Source organism: Micropterus salmoides, unplaced genomic scaffold, assembly GCF_014851395.1.
Source record: "Micropterus salmoides isolate LMB-PRFRI ecotype aquatic unplaced genomic scaffold, ASM1485139v1 Ms_hic_scaffold_12, whole genome shotgun sequence".
Lineage (NCBI taxonomy): Eukaryota > Metazoa > Chordata > Actinopteri > Centrarchiformes > Centrarchidae > Micropterus > Micropterus salmoides.
Genome location: NW_024040263.1, coordinates 10,313,385 through 10,334,151, shown reverse-complemented (window position 1 = coordinate 10,334,151; position 20,767 = coordinate 10,313,385). Strand labels below are relative to the sequence as shown.

The window sequence follows — 20,767 nt, the reverse complement described above, 5'->3', positions numbered from 1 at the left end:
ACACCATCAATTTCCAAGTAAGAGCCATTTAACATAGTTTCCCTCAACAACTTATTTACACTGTAGGCATAATAAAGCTGTGCTATGAAGACACATAGCCAGACATATTTGATGTATTGTAAATGGGCTCATGAGCCAGAGCCTTGGGGGAGGGAAAAAAAATAAAAAATCTCAACCTTTGGCCTCAAACTGCTTCTCAATTACAGGTTTAAGTTCACAATTGTACACCTGCTCTGACCGTTGGTCATAGAGAAAGAGTGGAAATGAGACAAACTGACAAGAGAAGGTATAGATGAAACACAAGGTTGAAAATTACATTAAGGATCACAACTGATGACTGATCAACAAATGTGATGGATGTATCCTGGTCACTGCTGGCATGAACAAAAATAAATAAATACAAAAACTCCATTTTGTTGCTTTTTAATGAATGAAATATATTTCTTAGCCACATCTTTAAAACTTTGGTCAACATGTGAAACAGTTACAGACAGCGGCAGTCAATCTGAATATGATTAACATATCTTCTAAAACAAACAAAAAAAAGCTGGGGTTGCCATTTCACAGACACAAACAGATTCAGAATTTAAAGACAATTTCTAGATTAATCCTGCTCTGTATAGAAGGTGTGGCATCATATTGTAAGATTGCCTGTCCAGAATCCACTGCTGACCATGTGAGCTGCAGATTGATTCATTGTAAGAAAAGTGAAGAGTGCTCAAAATATTGCTGTTTATTTAATTTTTTTTTTTAAGAAACATTAACCCCAATTTATTCTTATTTTTCAAAAAGGGCTTTCGAAGTATATTTGCCCTAATGCTAGTTTCAAATAAACTCCCAACCAGTGCCCAACACTTTTTGCTTTGCCTGCTGTGCATTAACTAGTGAACATTTGGCCTAAGAGACCGAGATGCAAAAAAACAAAATGAACACCTGTTCATAAAAATCATAGATCAACTTGAACCAGAAGGTACAAATCATGTTGTCCTTAAAATAATTTGTGGCAGGGAATTTTTTTTTAAATCTTTGTTGAGCTAAATTACAAAGTGTTCACTGACTGTACATTATGCTCTGTCTTTTAAGTGCTTTTTTTCATTTATAGCACATTACAGGAAAGAAAAAAAATACACAAATGGCAACAGGTGAAGCAAAGCAAGAAACAAAACCAAACTAATTCATCTCCACCACTCCCCAGCCTGTCCCCCATGTCTATCTGCCGCTCTGACTTTTATTATCATTATTATTAGGAACAGGTACAGAGACTGAGGCAAGATGGGCGCATTAACCACAGAAATAAACAATATTGTTACAAAAAAAAAAAAAAAAAAAAGAGTCAAAAACAGTGATTAACAAGATGAAGGGAACTGAACGCCCAGGCCACTTTTCAGTCTACTTTCACCGAACGTCAACGCTGGTTTGTGTAATGACAACATTATAAGAAGAGGAACAAGCAAACTTTAGACTGCCAGCATTCTCAGGTTTCAGGGAAAACATGCTGCAGCGGAAACCAGGTGTGAGAACCTGTAGACACCCCTTCTCCTGCCGCTGCTGCTCTTCCTCTTCTTCTTGTAGATCAGTTCTTGATCACTCCTCCATCTCCTTCGCTTACAAAACGCTTCCGCCCTCTGGTGGAGGAAGTAGAGTTTGAGAGACATGTTGCACCTTACAATGTTAAAAAAAAGGTTACAGCTGGTTATATTTAAATTTTTTTCTTATTCTCAACAAATCCTGTGAAAATAATAAAAACCAAACACAAATTTTTCCAAATAAAAAGTATTATCTGTGTACTCAAAGCCTGATATTGCTTATTTTTTCTGTGCCATTGAGATCCACCGTTGTATTGATAACACATCAGTAAGCCACACCATTGCACTGGGTGACATTATCCTTCATTACAACAAACACAGGCGCTGTAATTTATTTTAAGTCAATACCACATAAGACAGTCCTATTGCAGTTAATACTTGCTAGTGCCCTGAAGCTGAAAATAGTCCCCAAAATTCACGGTTTACTCAGATTTAAGTAATGCTTGCTACCTTTATTAAAAACTATATATTTGTGATGCCTTTTTAAAGATTTAAATCTTAAGCAGGAACAAGTGGGCTTGTGGCCGAGAGCCACAGACATGTTAGGGAAGTCAGAAAGTAGTGAGAGAGACACTTGACACACATCGTTGGTTTCGGTCTTTTCATGGGATTTGCTGTTAATATGAAGAACATTTTAAAATTAGTTGAATTGCTAATTACTGGCCAACTAACCTGGAGGGACAGGCATCCCTCAGTTGTTTGGTGATGACAGACTCCTGGTAGCAGAGGTCCACAAAGGTCTCCATGATAGAGTGGGCATGCGGAACATCAAGGTTGATTTCAGGGAGCTCATCATAAACACGCTGGAAACCCTACATGGAAAACAGCGTATTTTTGTATAAAATGCAGCTTTTGTTAAAATCATGATTTTCCACAGAGAAAGATCTTGGCTAAAAACTAGCACATTAAAAAAAAGGCACTGACCCTGTTCATCTGATCCACAGTGATGAGGCCCGTTTTCCAGAAGGACTGCAGCAGCTTAATCATCATATGACTGGCTGTGTCTCCTGTTGACTCCAGCACCATCACTATAGCCTGAAAAATAATATAACATGTAATATGTGCAAGAAAGATAAGTGTGCTACTATCATCTAATGTCTATCATCCAAGTAAAAGTAAAAAAGTGAAAGATCAGCAGAATCAATAAGTGATTATCAAAAACAATCTTTTCAGACATGTATAAGCTGCATATTTCACCACATGGTGACAGTGTTTACCATTTCTGTTTTATACATAAGAGAAGAAGGTGCAGATGCAGAACACTTGCAGATTATAAAAAAAGTTTCTTATTTGAATTTGTGGTTATTTGTAGATGACAAAAATCTGACAAGACAAATGGCAGACAAGGCTGAGCTGGGTGAATACTTTGAGAATGTGCTGCACATGTAGAACAAACAGCAGCAGGCTACGTAATTGTACACTGTGTACACAACCGAAGCCAAAGAAAAGAACAACCCAATCGCACATTTGTGAACGATTGATCATAACTAGTTTTTATTTACAAAAAAGAGACAACACAGAGGTACATTTAATGTTCTTTACTTAAATAAGAACCATCACAAACACCCTGTGCCTATTAATCACTGATGAGTTACATTTTTATGGAGGATAGAGAGTTCATTTTTATGCAACTCAATCCAAAATGGACTGAGCTGTTAATACATGTAGTGCAAATGAGAGAACATCTCTGCCAGACACACACTGTCCTTGGCAGAAAACAGAAATGACCAGTTTTCCTCTGCAGTTCACTTGACTAGGCACCAGGGAGATAAAATAAAATTGGGAAGAAAAAAACAAAAAGGTTCACTGTGTTTTAACCAGCACCTTTTTGTCATAATGTGGGGAGAACATGAAGGAATATGACAAAGTTCTGATTAAATGTTGAACATTATCTCTGCAAATGATTTATACTTGAGATACTGGGTCATGCTTCACTTTTATGAATAACCCTGTGTTTTATATGCTGTTACAGTTTGTTTTATGTTTCACATTTTGTTTCTGCATGTCAGTGTTTTACATTGATTTGAATCTACGTGCTTTTGTTTGTTTTCTCTGTGAATGTGCAGGAAAGTGTGTTATGTGTAGGCTGTTTTCTGAGAGAATAAAGCCAAACTAAACGAAGGCTGACATAAAGTCTTTAATTACCTCATAGACCAGCTCATGGTGGAAGTGTGGGACTTCCAGGTCCCGCAGACAGCGCTCTGCCTCCGTCACGTCTCCTGATACCAGGAACTCCTTAAGCAGGAGGTTCATCTGGAACAAGGAGACACACAATTCAACATTAGCTTTTGTCGTAGTTGTTGAGCTTTCTGTGCGGAATCGGCATCAAATACAGCTGGAATGGAGTATGACCTGTAAATACTCACGGTTCTGCACTCAAATGCAATTTCTTTATATACGGTTTTGTGTGAGAACACTACAGGATGGACAGACAGACAGACATTAAATCTTTGTCTTGCGATTAAATAGACAAAATCAGAGTGACAGTGACGATTATGGTATGACTATTGACAGAATATTGTGGAAATGTAAATGATGCTTAATTGTCCATGTTTAAGTAAGATAATTTTATTTATTTTATTTGCTCCAACACACCTTGGATATTGCAAATTTACAGTGACTGTAAAACCTCAATAATAGGTTTGTTTGACTGAACACAGACAGAGCTGAACAGAGAGCTCAATAATCCCTGACAATACCCGTCTCTAAAAAGTATTTCATCAAGCCACTATAGATAGAGATTTACTCCAGCAATAACCTGACTTCTACGGGAAATGAAACTTGACACACATGTCTGATATACCTGACGAACCAGTAAGAAAAACAACCTTTCTTCCAGTTTGGATCTGTGTGTGAATCTTTCAGTCTCCGCTTCATTTGTCAGTATTGCTTATTAGTTACAACAGGCTCACTGCTAAGTTTCGCATGCACCAACCACTTTGCTTAACATTTATTTATGGAACAATTAGTCATACCACTTGAGATTTCAGAGAAGCTTTATTGATGCAACAAGTTCAAAACCCTCAAAGCTCAACCTTGTGAGTTAATTTTGGGCCTAATGGGCTGAGCTGGGGGGAAAGTGTGGTCATCTCAGCTGGAAAAAACACAATGGGACGAAATGTAATGTGGACAGGCAGCACAGTGACAGAGGAGAGGACTGAGAAATTAAAAAGATTAGAAGAGGCTGCAAGTAAGAGCGCAACAACTGAGTGAACAAGACAGAGTATGAGAGCAGCAAGTGAAAAGAAGCCTTGTGCCTCCTGCAGCCCAGCACGTTCCCCCTGAGGCTGCACACAGCCAGGCAGGAAATCAAAACTGGACAGGGGAGCCCGAAGGTCTGAGGGCTACTGAGGCTTACACAATACTGTATGACTGAGAACACACTGACCGAGCACTCTCCCCATTTCTAGATGGCCACAAAATCCCCTGAAATGTTGCATAACTTCCAATTTACAAGATGTGCACTTCAAACTCTCACACTATCCACGCCCACATTAGCATGAAAAATTGCAGAAAATCCAGATCATGAAACAATAATTTAATACAAAGACAGAGAGCATGTGGGGTGCAGGTGCGTCCATGAACAGCATGCGCGCGTGGAGTCTGTACTTCTGTTAAAGGCAAGGGTGTGTATCTGAGTTAGCCCCTCCTGCATTTTTGCAATTCCCACTTCTCAAGGGAGGAAAGTGCTCTGCTGACACAGCTACACAGCAGAGGGCTGGCCTGTGGCTCTGTACCCAACATGCATTTCTGCCTTCTGTTTATGTTGCATAATGTCAAAGAGCTTGGAAATAGTAAACAATCTGAATTCAGGTGTTTGGGATTATTTACTGAATTATTTTGCATATGAAAACCAGCAAGTGACTTGTCAGTTAGGTTTTCAAATGTGCAGTATCCTCCCTGTTTGGCCTGAGCTTACCTCTTTGACGAGAAGTTTGACAGGTCTCAGGCCTCCACCCACACCCCACACATTATCTAGACGAACCATCTCCCTCTTCATGGTCAGCAGCACCGCGGCACGATCTAAAGCCACTCTAGAAAAACAAAACAAAAACCAAAATATGATTGTTTTTGCACAGAAATGTGCATACAGCATGCGCATTAAGCCTGGTTTGGCTAGAGTGAGCATGGAAGTGCAAAATGACAAAGATGACATCATAACAGATGTTTTACTCTATTTAAACATTATCTGATAAACACACTGTACTACAGGAGAGGATGACTGTTCCTCTTAAAAAAACAAAATTAGAATCTTTTTGCAACACTTCCAAGGAGGAAAAACAAAGAGCGTTTCGGTTGCATCTGTAATCAACTTTCTGTTTATGTTATCGTAAATGTAACTTGACAAATTCACCTTAAAAAGAACCCTAAAGGGGCTTGAGAAATCTTGCAGCTGTTGCATTTAAGGTCGATTCTTTGAAGAAGTTACTGTTTCTGCATTTTAACTTTGCTTGTCTTGGCTCACCTGGCATGCTCACAGTCCACTTTGCCCTTGTAGCAGTCCAGGAAAGACATGGGGAGGATGTGGTCCGCTATGGCTCTGGCTATAAACTGGCCTAACATCTAAGAGACATCAGACGTAATTTATTACAAGTGTAATCATAGTTTCAGTAAATAACAACAACAACAACAACAACAACGTGACGAGCATTTTTTCCTGAATCAAGCATTGAAGTCTGATCCCCGCAACTAAAGGGCCATATTTTCTTTGAACAATTACAGAATCAATTTGACACAGCTGCTCCTTTAAATTCAAGCTATTAGGTCCATTAAACTTTGTGACAGTTACAACAGACACTCGACAAAGATTGTTATTAATATGCAAGTGATATTTTGGCTCTTGATGAACATCACAACTATGAACACACAATCTTGATTTGTGTAAGGTATAAAAATGGGTGTAAAGACAAGTACCGAAAACACAGCCTAATGTCTGATTTGGTGGCACGAGTGTTGTGTGTAATACCAGTCAGTACCTCATGAAGTTTGTGTGCACAAAAAAAAAAATTAATGCATGTTGTGTCATTTCTTATCTTTTAGTGTGTTAGTAGTGCGTCTCCACCCTCTAATTTGCACACAACACAAAGTCTCAAACGAAAATCTGTGCCCCTGACTGATATTCTCCCCTCTGCATATAAAAAGGTCTACCTGAGGAGCCTCGGGTGTGTCCAGAATAAGGTCTGGCAGCTCTTTGAGGATCTTGTCGAAGGCGCGGGCCATGTCACTTTGTGACAGCAGCTTGCCCGACAGATCAGACAGCAGGCGGGAGGTCAGCTCTCTGTGACTGGCCTTACCTTCAAGAGACAGGGACACAGCCAGGGAGGAGAACTCATACTTGTGTGGGCCCAAGTTGAGTCCCTTCAGCAACATCTAATGGGAGGGAGGACAAAGAATAAAATCCTAAATCAGTGTGCATTGTTAACTGTATAATATATGGAGTTTACAGAATGATGTCTCTAACCAGTACTGCTACTGATCTAACGATATGTGCATACAAGCGCTCCATCACTTGGTTCATCCATCCATGGATTTATTCTCTAAACATACTAATTCCTGGTGGGCAAGCATTGAGTCAAGAGAAAATGAAACACTTTGTTTGAAATCATTTACCTGGACCTCTTTTGTGTCTCCATGTTCAAAGTACTCCTGTACAATTGGGTTGACCATTTTTTCCAGTTCCTTCTCATCTACCTCGGGCACAACTGTTGCATAAACTGTGTCCCCCTATGCAAGAACAAACACATAATCAAGTGGGGTTTTGCTATATCCAAACTACATCCAGTTTCTAACATTTCACATCTTTATCTCAGCACTGTACATTGAAATTTAAGCACTATGACCTGTTTCAATGATCAATATAGATTTTTTTGTCATACTGCACATTGCTGCAGCTCCTTTTTTCACCCGGTGTGTTGAACACTTTGTTTTAGCTATGGAGTGATGCATGCTTCTACAAGGTCTTTGTTGGGATTTGCACATGCGCAGTTCCTAGTTAAGGACTACTAGCCAATCAGAAGCAGAGCAGGGCGGGTCCTGAAAAGCCGGTAAACACTGCTTCGCTTCACCTGTAGCCTATATGTTCCCCTTACCAGTTTAGCAACATGGACTGGAGCAAGAGTTTCAGAGTGGTGAGTTATTAATCTGTAACAAATGTATCTTTCATCCATAAAGTTATAACAGTGTACTGTCTCTACATCACAGTAACAACTTTATGTGGGAGAGCGGGGTTCGAATCCCACTACGACCAATGTGTCCCTGAGCAAGACCCTTATGGTGCTTTCAGACCAAAAGCGAAGCTAGCGTTTGGGGCGGTGAGTGTACATACAAAGTCAATGTAAAGACGCGTAGAGCCGCGATTTCCTGTTTGGTGGCGTGAAGCGAGGCAAAGGGGGTGGTGCCAGCAATTTGTTGGCGAAGCGAAGGCAACACAAAGGTATTGTTGAATATTTTCATCTCAAGCGAGAAATTTGCATGACGCCGAGTCGCGATAGACTATCTGTGTTGAGATTGTCGGTACGTCACCAACAGCTTGGAGCGTTGTGTGGAGAGGGCAAGGCAGAGCGGGCGATTGAAAATCTGCAGGCCGGGTGAGAGCTGCCCGTGGTCGGACTGGATTATGCGGGAGGAGCTCGGAGTAAACTGCTTTTATTAGCTTTTTACTGTAGTTTTTAGGATTACAACGTTGATTTATCTTCACTCGAGCTTCTCAGCAGCTAGATTCCGTGCACATCCAGTTCCAGTGTTGTTGTTGTTGTTAGCGTTGTTTGGCACCACTTCATATTTATATAAAAACGGGACAAAACTGGACAATGCCGGGAGATAAGAAAGCGAGGAGGTTGAACTACCTGGTCAGTTCGGAAAACGTGTATGTAACTTTATTCCAGCTATTGTTGTACTTTACTGTGACCAAGTTAGCATAGCCCTGATCGATCCGAACTCCATTCAGAAAAACAAACATTTTAGAAGTTTAGAAGTCCTGCTGTCTTGCTGACAGACCTGACAAAGCATGAATTCATATATTTAACAAATCTGCATCATATTGTAGTTACTTCGGCATCAGTTTGATCTGTTTATTGCTATTTAATCACAGCAAAATGTTTAATGTTAAATTTGTGTTTGGCCTGAATGCACAGTTAACCCCTCATTGCTCCAGAGGTATGCGACCTCTGACATATATGGCAATAGTAAGTCAGCTGAAATGAATGTAATGTCCACTGAGGGTAGCTAGTGTTTGGAAGGGAGAGGAGAGGCAGCATGCGGACATCTTGTCACTGCTCAGTGTGTTTTTCCACTGGTGTTTTTGAGGGCGTGTCTGACTAGCCGCTAGGCCAGCATATGACGCCTGTTTTTCTTGTGACGTCTCAAGAAAGCGGAAGAAAAGGCTGGACTACAATGGAACTGTTTTCAGGCTGTTCAGAGCAGTGTTTTCTGTGGAAGTTGAGAACTCCCTTTGGGCTTGACTTGGCTTTTTCACTTTGCAAACATGCAAAAATAAAATAAAATTAAATTAAATTAAAAAAAGATATAAACTCACAAGGGAAAAAGCAAAAAAGCATAATATGACCTCTTTAAAGTCATGTGCAATACAGGTATGAAAAGTTATAATGTGGCATAATAAGTACTTGAAGATTCACGTTATTTGTCCGTGTGCTTTGTTTCAACGCTTGCATCAGTTAATGCCAAGATGCCGGTCAAAACCGGTCCAACTAACTTTTCAGGTGAGGTTTTGTTTGTTTGAGAACAGCAGATGCCGATACAACAATAATCTTCGCACAGAGTGAATATATTATTAACCTATAAACCTACAAACTATAAACTTTTACTGGCTTTTTTAAGAGAAAAACTGGCTTCCATATAAATGGAACAAATAATTACTCAATCATCTTGACCTTTTCTGAAGCCCAAGTATACAACAGGATAAAGAAGGATTGTAGCCAAAAGTCCAAAACAGTGATTCACTTTCCTGTTTCCTGCTCATGTTGCATGAAGAGACTGTTGACTGCAGAAGGTAGGAGGGAACCAAAACAATCATTTATGGCCAAGTATAAGCAAAAGAAGGAACATGTATTTTCTGCAGAAGCTTCTTTATTTTTGTCTCAACATGAAGGCCACTGATACTTGTCTTGACCAATGACTGATCAAAGGGGGCATTCTCAAGCATGTTATAGTTGCCTTTACAGGGCTCTTGAAATCAGTTTTACAATCAGTCTGATTCAAAGGGCACTGTCTGCACATGCCCTGTGGATTTTCCTGTACAGCGCTTTCCAGTCCCCTCTAAACAAACCAACATCTTTCCAATACGCTCCTACAACTTTCAAGGCCAAATCACACTGGCTTTTCTGAGCCACTCTTAAATCGTTAAACTTCTCACGACAGCTGCTCCATTTCCCACTCTGCATTCAGTCAGCGTGACCACAGCAGGAGACAAACAAACTTGGCCATCTCATCGTGCAGAGCATTTGCTTGATAACGGGGGTCAAAGTTCGAAAATTCTTTTGATTGTGATGTGACAGGGCCATCTGGATGAAAAGATCATGCGAGTGTTTTAAAATGAGTTTTGGCCAAATCAAGTGGACTTTCTGATATAAAAACAGACTAGCATTTCCCAATAGATTAATGACCCCAGTATAAGTTACAAAAAAATTTTCTTTGATCATTTGCCATCCAAGCTATAACAATTCATCACAAGAGACACATTGTGCAATTCATTAGTGATGCAAGAGTGCATATGCTTGTTGTCTGAGCGTGGACAATCATTATCTTGTTCACAGAGCAAAGCCTCTTTTATATTCAGTGTTTTTCAGCAGCAGCCCTTCAACATCAGCACGTTTGCTTGACACAAGAAATAAAAAAAATAAATAAAAAAAAAAGGCGTCATCCTGTACGCACAGCTTTGATCAGTGGGCCTCTTTGGAACAAAGAGCTGCTCCACACAACAGGTCAGACCAACAACAACTGTGATAAACTAACCTCTGCTGGTGACGTTCTTTCATCAGTGGCAAAAACAGTTCAGAGCATGTGTGTACAGACTGCTGATGCTCAGGTAATGCAGACGTTTAGAAAATAAAAAAGGATCAACTTCCACAGTGTAAAAAAAAAAAAAAAAAAAAAAAAAAAAAAACAGAGAGAAAACATCCCTTTAGAGTTCAAATGATGAATCGATTAGCAGGTCGACAGAAAATTTATCACCTGTTAATCAATCAACAGCAACTATTTTGACAAACTGTTCATCTTTCAAGCTGGGGAAGTCAATTTATTGCAGCATTGTTATATTTGTTGAAATTCTCTTTACACGACGACAGCAATCAATAAATCAAATGCTCTGGCCGTCGCATGACTATAATAAGTACGGCCAATTATTTAATTCAGCTGGCCTACCTGTCTACCTACCTACCTGCACGCACTCTGTCCGTGCAGTCATTTGGGTGGATGCCTGAAGGGAAGGGGTGGGATTTTCTTTAGTTGGATACTTACAAAATCTCACTGTCTCTTGCTCTCTCCAACATTGCCTTCCCCAACTTTAAGTATTTTTAAGTCAAATTTGGGCTTTTAACTGTGGGCTGGAAACATGTGGCATATGGTTTCTTGCAACTAGATGTTTTAAATTATAGTGTAGTGTATCTTTAATTGATAAAAAAAACAAGTACATCAGTATTAAATTTGCTCACTCAGCATAGTTATCATGTTCAATGTAAATTTTGTACGACTAAAACACAAACCGGGGCATCAAGGTGGACCCCAGTCTTTCTTCCAGTCTTTCCTTTTCCTGTCACTTTGCTATTGCAATCTGTCTACCTTTTTCAGATAAATATGCATATTAAATCAATGAACAGTTCAACATCCAGAGACAAGTCTGTTAGTGATAGGCCAAAAGCTGGCATTTTGAGCCCTCACGAGGCCTGCATAATCCAATGTATTTTTCTATTAATATAAATTCCATCTAAAAGAACATTACTGGCTAAGATAACCATGTGTACGAGACCGTACTCTGCATGGAATAATAGAATTATACATGACTTTTGATATTGGCATTATATATCGGCCATAGGCTGCCCTGTTATCTCTATCGTCCATTAAAAAAAACTCATATCAGTCGACCACTAAAGTCAGCTGTACTCACTCACCTGAGCAGATTCATCATAGTTGGGGTCCCGAACATCAGGCTCCTCATCTTCATAAACCATCCCAGCAGCTCCCCAAACTCCTTTGCCACCTGCCCCACCTGCACACAACCAACAGACAAACCATAAAAGGTGTACAATTATGTGCAAAAGCTACCACCACAAAACACATTTTGTGCCGTTAATGAAAAGCACTGCATGCAGCACATTTCCAGACAAACTAACAGTTCAACAACGAATGTGTCTACCAGTGCAATCTGCCAGTTGAGGTGATCCGTCAGCTGTTTATTTACATCGAAACCCTGTATGTTCATTGTTAACTGGTCATCAAGAAAAGAGGAATACCATGTCTAAACCAAGTGCTCCGGTACAAAGCTGAACTTTCTCGGGCAAGAGAAAATGTTCCTCTCTGCCTCAAAGCAGCAGCCAGGCATAGTGCCTGTGGCTGCTCCCCTTCTCTGTTTACGTAAAACGTTTTGTGGCAGCTTCTAGCACACACCAGCGTAGCAGTTTACCTTTTTTTGGCAGGCCTCTGCCTTTTCCCGTCCTGGATTTGCGGTCATTGGTGTTGACTTTGCCCTTTGGACTGTTTGGGTCAGTTCCTGCCATATCTCCTGACTCAGAGAAGGACTCGCTGGTGGAGTTGCGAGATGAGGACTTGCGCAGGCGACGCTTGGCTTTGGCTTTGAGCCGGGCCTCGTGGAGTGCCTTCTCCTGAGGTGTCCAGTTACCGTTCACCTCCGCTTCATTCAGCACGTCTTCGTCACCGCTGTACGGATGGTTAGCCTCTGCCAGGTTGTGGTCAAAAGAGAACATCCCTGTGGTCAGAAATCAGAACAGTTGATGGCCATTAATGATACAGTTTTGCCACAATAAGACAACAACAAATATTGCTTTTTGTCAAAGGATTTTTGTAAAATCCTGTGCGAGTCACTGGAGAGTACAAGTAAACTGTATGGTACAAGAGTAAGTGGACATAACAGCTTTCCTCCTTCAACATGACAATTCCACCATGCACAATGAGAGCTGCACACAGAAATGTTTCTGGTGTAGAAGAACATGACTGGCTAGTCATAATATGTGAATCTCTAACAGAGATAAGCTCATTTCTGTATCCAAACTAATATTACTACAACTACTAATGAATAGCTGATTTCAGAGAAACGGCACTTTTACAACTGCAGTAAAAAAATAAAATAAATAAACTTACTGGCGCAGCTATGAACATAAACTGAGGCTGCAAACTAAACAAGGTTCATATTGTAAGTTTCTGCCACGGATTAATTCGTTGGTCAGTGAAAACACATGAAAATGTTCTGCATATTATTACTGTACATGAGGAAATGGGACTCCAGGATTTGACTAACGTGAGAGACACTACGTAGTTTAACCTGCCGATATTGGTCGTCTTAAGATTCATCTGCACTGCAAAGCACTGCAGATTATCTCGGGTGTGGTCAGCAAACTGCATGAACACCTTTACACTACAGCAACACCGGCTCAGGGGAGTGTGAAAACAATGATTTCTAACTGCGTGTGCGACAGCCACCTCCATACGTGGCACAAGCCAAAGGTCACATAACACCCACAACATAACATGAGAAGATGGCAGCACAAATTCACACATAGATTCTTATGACACTCACCAGCTCTATCAGCATGCATAAGGTGGGTCAAAGTGTCAAGCAACTTAATATACTACTCTCCTGTGGGTGTAAAGAAACTGCCGTATTTATAAAAAAATAAAAATAAAAATACTCTGGCAAGGTTGTGTCTTCTATGTTTGGAGGGAGACAACAACAAGTGGGACTGGAGTGCTCCTGCAGGCGAGGGTGGGCACAAAGGGGAACACATGCTGGAGAAATGCTGACACCCGATTTTTCTTCATCCTCTCGCGATCTGTCCGCAGCTGCTGGAGTGAACCTGACTACATATGGCATGGTTGGGGACATGACTGGTCACATGACAGGGCTGTAGGGGAGAAGGAAAGCAGGAGGAGGAGGAATGTCTGTGGGGGTAATGAATACTTAAATGTCGTTATGCATGGCCCCAAATGGCAGTTTGAGGAGTTAAGGCACTCTAGATTACAGGACATGTAGAAAACACAGAGAGGGGGAGGGGGAAATGTCCAAGTCATAACAGCAGCAGCCTGCATGCTGCAAAAGTAGCCAACTACAGCAATTATACTTCTGGTGCAGGGAAAACATGCAGCCTACTTTAACAACAAGGTATTCAAGAGCTCTAAAAAGTTTGATTTTTGTAGAGATTAGTCAGCTCAGATGGGTAAATAATAAATGAAAAGGAAGCACCTTTGAGAAGAGGAAGATACCTCCCTGAATTAACCTGTTGCGTTAAAAGCAGCACCACACCCTTGGGCTTAGAAATCTGTAAACAGATGACCATGTGTCATCTTCTCCTGCTCCTCCTCTTCCTTCCCACATGTAGGCCATAGGACCTGCGCCAACGCAGTAAATTAGGAACTAACCAATGGTGGTGTGCCAAATACACGAAAGGCCAACTGGAATAGAGCAGGGGAAAAAATGGGAAGGCAGAGAAAGTAAGAGCCGTTTGCCAAGACAAGACTTTCAAAACAAGCTAAACAAAAATTGCAGCCAAGCCTTTTTCAACACGACAGAGATTGTGCATCTCTGTAATGCAGGGCCTGTCTGCAACTACTAAAGAAGTTTTAAGGTTTACTCTACAAAAGGTAGGTATGTGTGTCACTGTCAGAGCCCTGCACAAAAAAGCTGCAGCAACAAACTCCCCCTGCTAGCTTTAACCCTGCACGCCTACCGGAGCACAACAATATGAACAAACACTGCCATGATGGTTTTCAAAACCGCCCCCACAGTTAAAAACACACAGCCAGATGCAGGCCAACAATGGCCCCCTGCCCTGCACGCTGTGGGGGAGCTTTCCACAGCCAGCAAGCCTGAGGAGCAACGTTTAGTTTCAGGTATCCACACAGTAGCAGTGTTTATGACTGAGAAGGTGGTCAGCGGAGAAGAGTTCTCACATTCCTCCCAAGGGACAGACCTACATTTCCATGACTGTAAATGTACATGCAACTGTAGCTATGCAGTATTAGAGTTAGGGTTCACCTTTGGGAGAATATGTCAAATGCTGCAACATTTTGATAGCACCCCCCACTCAAAAACACTTATTTGTACTTCGCTGGCAAGTGCAAAATGATGTAAGTGCAGTAGGGTTGGGCCGATAGACAATGCCATCATCCACTGGCGATGGCTGACAGACATCGCCACGCTGAGCTGGCATCGTGATTGTAAAACCCCGCACCCCCCAGCAAAAAATAATCTCAAATTTTCACATTATACCACCCTGTGAAAGCAGGTTTTAATGACCACGAATATTCTTATTATGGTTTTTGCCTCGGAATTCTCTTCTCCCCATACTCTGACACACTCACCTCAGGTAAACACCCCTTTGCACATGCGACATCACAACTGTGTCCACAGAGTAGATGTCGTTTGACCCATATTAAGCTAGGTAATGTTTTGTGTGAAATAAAACAAAAAAACTAAAGAAATTCTTATTCAAAACATGTGGTGTGGCTTTAAAGAAAGCAACACATCATGTGAAATATTGAAAAAAATCCCTGTGCATCTTAGGAAATACTTACTGCCAGTAACTTACGTACTATGTTAACATTTAATGACATTTGGTGTCAACTGTTTATAGCAAGAAGGCAGCACAGACCAACAGATTTGTCTGTTTGCACGCAAGGACTGGGACAGACGCAGTACATTAAAGAACAGCTTTATGTAGTTTCAATATTTGCTTGTGATGCCTTTATATACTTCATTCCTCTCACTTTAATATGCGAATTAAATAAAAAGGTTGACTGGGTCAAATCTGCTAAAAAGATTTCTCTGTCAACCCATGCATTCAAAACATGAGCAAAAACATGTGTGATGTCCTCTAGGCTCAAACAAGCATCTGCACAATGATATAGGGGGACAAAAAGAAAAAAAAGCCTTACCACCTCCTGTGGCGATTATCTTTCAGAGGAGAAGAGGGTGTGGATGTCCCAGAGGTTTAACGGTCACTTCATGAAAGGAGACTCATGCGGAATTTGACTTAAAAGCACGCCTCAGACACATCGCCTAAACTTCATGTGCATATGGTGACTTGTGTTTAAATATACAACAGTAAAAACGAAAGCTGAGGAACTGGCCACACAAGCTCCACAAATAATAAGTACTAGGGTGCCCACGTGTGAAGCACTATTATGTCTCTTGTTTTATTAATGCAGAGAGAGGAGATGTAACAACTTCATTTACTAGAGACTTGTGCAATTTTGATGACTGCGCCTCTTGTAACAGCTGCAGAGCAACAACACAGATAAAGTGCATACAAAAGATTAGAGCTACTCAGATAAGCAGTTAAGAGTCTGATAACGTGTTTTCTCGTTTTTAATAATCACCTCCACTGATGCACTGTAAAGCACTGCTTTGCACGCGTGGTTGGTTCAGTTTCCAAACTTATGAACTAATGCAAACGGATGGAGTGTGTATTGCAAACATGTTTTTATGAATGTATGTGGGTAGGGCGAGTGCGGGGAGGGGGGGGGGGGGGGGGTAACAAAAGAAGAGAGGGCAAGAACATAACATAATGTGTACTCAGCAGGCCACGAAGAGATCTGGCTTGACATTTAAGGCAGTTGTATTTCTCCAAGGAGTTCTCACAGGTGGGTGCTCTACACAGGCTTTCATTCGGCACCTATAGCGTGTTTTCCGCAGCACAGACCTGCTCTGTGTTCCTCCATAAACTTGCCCACGTCAAACTGATCATTTGTGCTGAAACATTCATTGATAAGTCACTTATTCCACTGACATAAAATGAATCACGTCTCATTTTCAGAACCAATTCCTCATTTTGTCCAAATACCACAAATGCATCCTCCCTTTTTAAAACACATCAGACAACAACAAGTTGAGTTATTTTTTCAGGAATTTTCTTCTAATGGCAAAAGAAAGTATTATAGTCCCATGGACAAAGCTGCATCATGGCAAAACTTCATAACTTTAAATACTCATGGAGACATGGGCGCTACTTGCACAGGCTACTGTATGCCAGAACCATGTACCTACCTGTCAGGTGTTTTGTTGTGCATGGAGATGTAATAAAAGTAAATATTAACAGCACAAACAAACAAACCTGACATGCCAGCAAATTCCATCTTCTAGTTGAGATGCAGCGCGAGAGCTCATAAGCTGGTAACTGGCCTGTGTTGAGATTACTTTGTACACTTCTATTTCCTTCCTGCCAGTCAGACAAGCAATTTTAAGACATTTTATGCTCAGGTGATTTGGCTGATAAATTAATAATAAAATGTAATAACTGGTTATGACCCAGTAACAGGGAGGTTGGATAAAAATTGTGTGCTACACCATGCAAGTTTCACATAGTCCCCATACTGTTGTGCATCCATACTCAGCATCCTGAATGACCCACAGGAGTTTGTTTCCCCCTTTTTGTCCAGCACAGACAATAGAGTCTTTGACCGTGTGTGTGTCCAACTCATCAACAGAGGCTGCTCAATCAAGCATGGCTAGATCTTCCTTGACCAAAAAAAAGGCCAGTCAAGTTCATGTAGAAAAGCTCATCTGTGCACTGAGTCACCTGCTGTTTTTGCACACATACACACACACACACACAACCATAACACTAGTAATACCATGTGGTGTCTCCCATGCACTGATATACCTCTGTGTATCTGTGTGTGTTTTCAGGCAAATACAAATCAAGGTGTTAATGTTTGCGGTTAAATGCCTACAACACATGCGCAATCTCAGTTTTGTCCTGGACTGGTTACAGTGCCAGCAGCACATTTCTACTACTTATGTAACCTTTAAATACACAACAACGCAGAGATGGTGTAATGCTTTCCTATTGGCCCTTATAGCAGGCTATACATGTCGACGTCATCGCCAGGCTGAGAAAGGAAAGCAGGGAACCCAATGTGCTGGGCTACAAGCTCAAGTATCAATCAAAAAAGCCACTGTGCAATGATTAAAATCGTTCAAAACACTGCTACGCATTGACGACGCGTGCATGATAGAGACATAAGTTGAACATCTTTGATAGTTCAAATTTGCATTTCTCAACGATTAAACAGACAACCGCTGTGTTTTGCAAGCATTTGCTTATCACAAAAGATAATTTCATGCAGGAAAGGGGCGTGTAACAGTATCTGCACTGCTTCTGAATAACGGTTAAGATACCCCAGGCTGCCACACAAAGTGTTGACAATCAAGTATTAGCTTGGCGATTGAGGAACCAGAACATCCTGTATTGATGTGTCCAAGAAAACTAAAAAAAAAAAAAAAAAATCAGGAACCAAAAGTGCTCAGTGTTATTTATGCATGTAAACATCGGGAAAAAAAGGCAAAGAAAAGGTATGTGTATAAGAAAGAAAAAAATCCCTCAGCAGCCGCGCTTGCGTGTGTATGCCATGGATGTATTAAGAGTGTGTGCAAACAACGACTTGTCAAAGCGGAAGTAAGCGTTGTGGCCTCGTCCAATCAGAAACGCGAAAGGGTTAAATGCAAGAGCAGCAACAACAAAAACACCGTTTGAAAGCTCCTATAAGGCTTAACAAATGCAAATGGAGTTCGGTTATAACTGCAGCATTTTTAGTGCAAAGCTCCGTCCGTGTGCAGTGGTTGTTACACCAGCGTTAGGTGTGTGTGTGTGTGTGTGTGTGTGTGTGTGTGTGTGTGTCTGGTTTTAACAGAGCACATGGTGGAGCATGACTAGCGCTGCAGCCCATCCCATGCCTGGACAATGGATCAAGGAGAGCACGCCTGAAGGCCCGGCGGTAGCTCCCTGACACTTTGCACAGACCTAGGCTACATAAAGCAAAGCTGAATTCATCCACTCACCGTCGGCTTCTGGAGCGTTGGACCACGTATCCACTTCAGTCGCCATGACGCTCAAATGCTCGATTTAAAAAAATCCTGCACTCGTACTGTCGAGCAAGCTGCAACAAATTCCCACAAAACTGCTAGCCAGACGTCGGCACAACAAGCTGTTTAGTTTAAAAAAGTGTTTTGACAAGTGGCACGTGATGTAGAGAGAAAATCGGGAGTCCTGGCCTTCTTTTTTTCGTGCTACACGGTGTCAGCCGAAGACAACACACAAAAAAATATGAAATTGAATCACAAAAAGGCCAGAAATGCTACAGAGTGAAGGGGGTGAAGCGCAAAGGTTTCGCGCTCTTCTCAGCGTTTACGGCTGGGAAGAGTTCAATAACAAACGCTTAAGGGGGGCGAGAGTGAACTAGTCGGAGTGCATTTCAAACAAACAGCCTGGAAGATAAACAAAGTCTGTTTTTAACTTTGCAGGATCGAGCCGAGCAGAATCACGTGGGCAAAACTCGGATGGGGAGTGGTCAGTAGAGGGGGTGGGTGCTGGTCCACTCTGACCAATCACAGCAGGGGAAAAAAGCTGTCTACCGTAAGATCTAGAATATGCTATATGAAAAAAATGTTATGTAGTTGATTTTACTAATTTCTTTAGATCAAATTGTGTCAAGGACAGGTGGCTGCTGAATGAATGGAAAACTGAGTATTTACTTCAATCCATCATTCTGGGCTTTTCTGCAGTTTCTCATCAACACTGGACCTGTGTGCTCTGTTGGCCTTAATCAATACTACACCTTTGTGGATTTTATATATGACAGTGAATAATTTATGTGTGATCTTAGTGGCCTAAGGGTTTGCCATATCCCTAGTTTGTATCTACACTGAACAAAATTATAAACGCAGCACTTTTGTTTTTGCCCCCATTCATCATGAGCTGAATTCAAAGATCTAAGACTTTCTCTATGTACACTAAAGGCCTACTTCTCTCAAATACTGTTCACAAATCTGTCTGTTAGTGAGCACTTCTCCTTTGCCGAGATAATCCAGACAGCATGGGTACTGCACAGGTGTGTTCACTGTATTGGGGGAGGTCCGGAAACCAGTCAGTATCTGGTGTGACCACCATTTGCCTCACGCAATGCAACACATCTCCTTCACATAGAGTTGATCAGGTTGTTCATTGTGGCCTGTGGAATCATGGTCCACTCCTCTTCAGTGGCTGTGCGAAGTTGCAGTCAGGTTGAGACCCCGACGAGGACGACGAGCATGCAGATGAGCTTCCCTGAGACAGTTCCTGACGGTTCTCTGGTTATGCAAACCGATTATTGCAGCAGCTGTACCAGTGGCTGGTCTCAGATAATCTTTGGAGGTGAAGATGCTGGATTTGGAGGTTCTGGGCTGGTGTGCACCTAAGGCACATCTGTGCATTACCCATGCTGTCTGATCGGCATCTTGATATGCCACACCTGTGAGGTGGATTATCTTGGCGAAGGAGAAGTTCTCACTAACACAGATTTTGATAGATTTGTCAACCGTATTTGAGAGAAATAGGCGTTTTGTGTACATAGAGAAAGTCTTAGATCTTTCAGTTCAGCTCATGATGAATGGGAGCAAAAAACAAAGTGTTGCGTTTATAATTTCATTCAGTGTAGTTTCTGTATGTTGTTACAAGTAAATCCCCATCTCTCTGTCTCATTTCCAGTCAGCTCACTATGGTCACTAATAAAGGATAACATGGCCCAAAAATAAAAATAAAATAAAATAAAATAAAAGAAGGGTAAAAAAAAAATAAATAAAACATTTTACTTAATTTCAAGGGAGACATGAAAAAACCTTCAATCCACTGTGAAGTATTTTTATCATCCAAATTCACACCACCAGATGGTGCTGAGACAGCAGTGTAAGCTATCTCTTGACTCAAATGGCTGCAAAATATTTGACACTCACACTTCAATGTTGCCATACTATCCATGTTTTTACACTATTTGCTGGATTGTTTTATCCCTTCAACAGGAACTACTGGTTCTTCTTTCCATCTCCTTCAAAATACAAAGTCTTGGCACACATTAACATATCAGGTTTGTCATAGTTGAGTGAGGGGAACAATGCCAACTGACAGGTCTTGTCAAAGCATATGGCAGTGGTTGATTTTATTATACAAGCATGTATTACA

The 20,767-nt window shown here is 41.2% G+C and overlaps 1 protein-coding gene across 1 annotated transcript; it reads right to left on the bottom strand.

The window, feature by feature from the left end:
• Nucleotides 1-407: 407 nt before the first annotated feature.
• Nucleotides 408-19,059, bottom strand: pdcd4a (programmed cell death 4a). Its single transcript, XM_038713290.1, has 11 exons — nt 18,613-19,059; nt 12,223-12,525; nt 11,711-11,808; nt 7,197-7,310; nt 6,735-6,956; nt 6,052-6,149; nt 5,506-5,620; nt 3,732-3,839; nt 2,511-2,621; nt 2,259-2,398; nt 408-1,625 (listed from the first exon to the last, which is right to left on the bottom strand). Exons 1-11 carry the CDS (start codon nt 18,656-18,658, stop codon nt 1,574-1,576), a joined length of 1,407 nt encoding a protein of 468 aa, XP_038569218.1. The 5' UTR covers nt 18,659-19,059; the 3' UTR covers nt 408-1,573.
• Nucleotides 19,060-20,767: the final 1,708 nt, after the last annotated feature.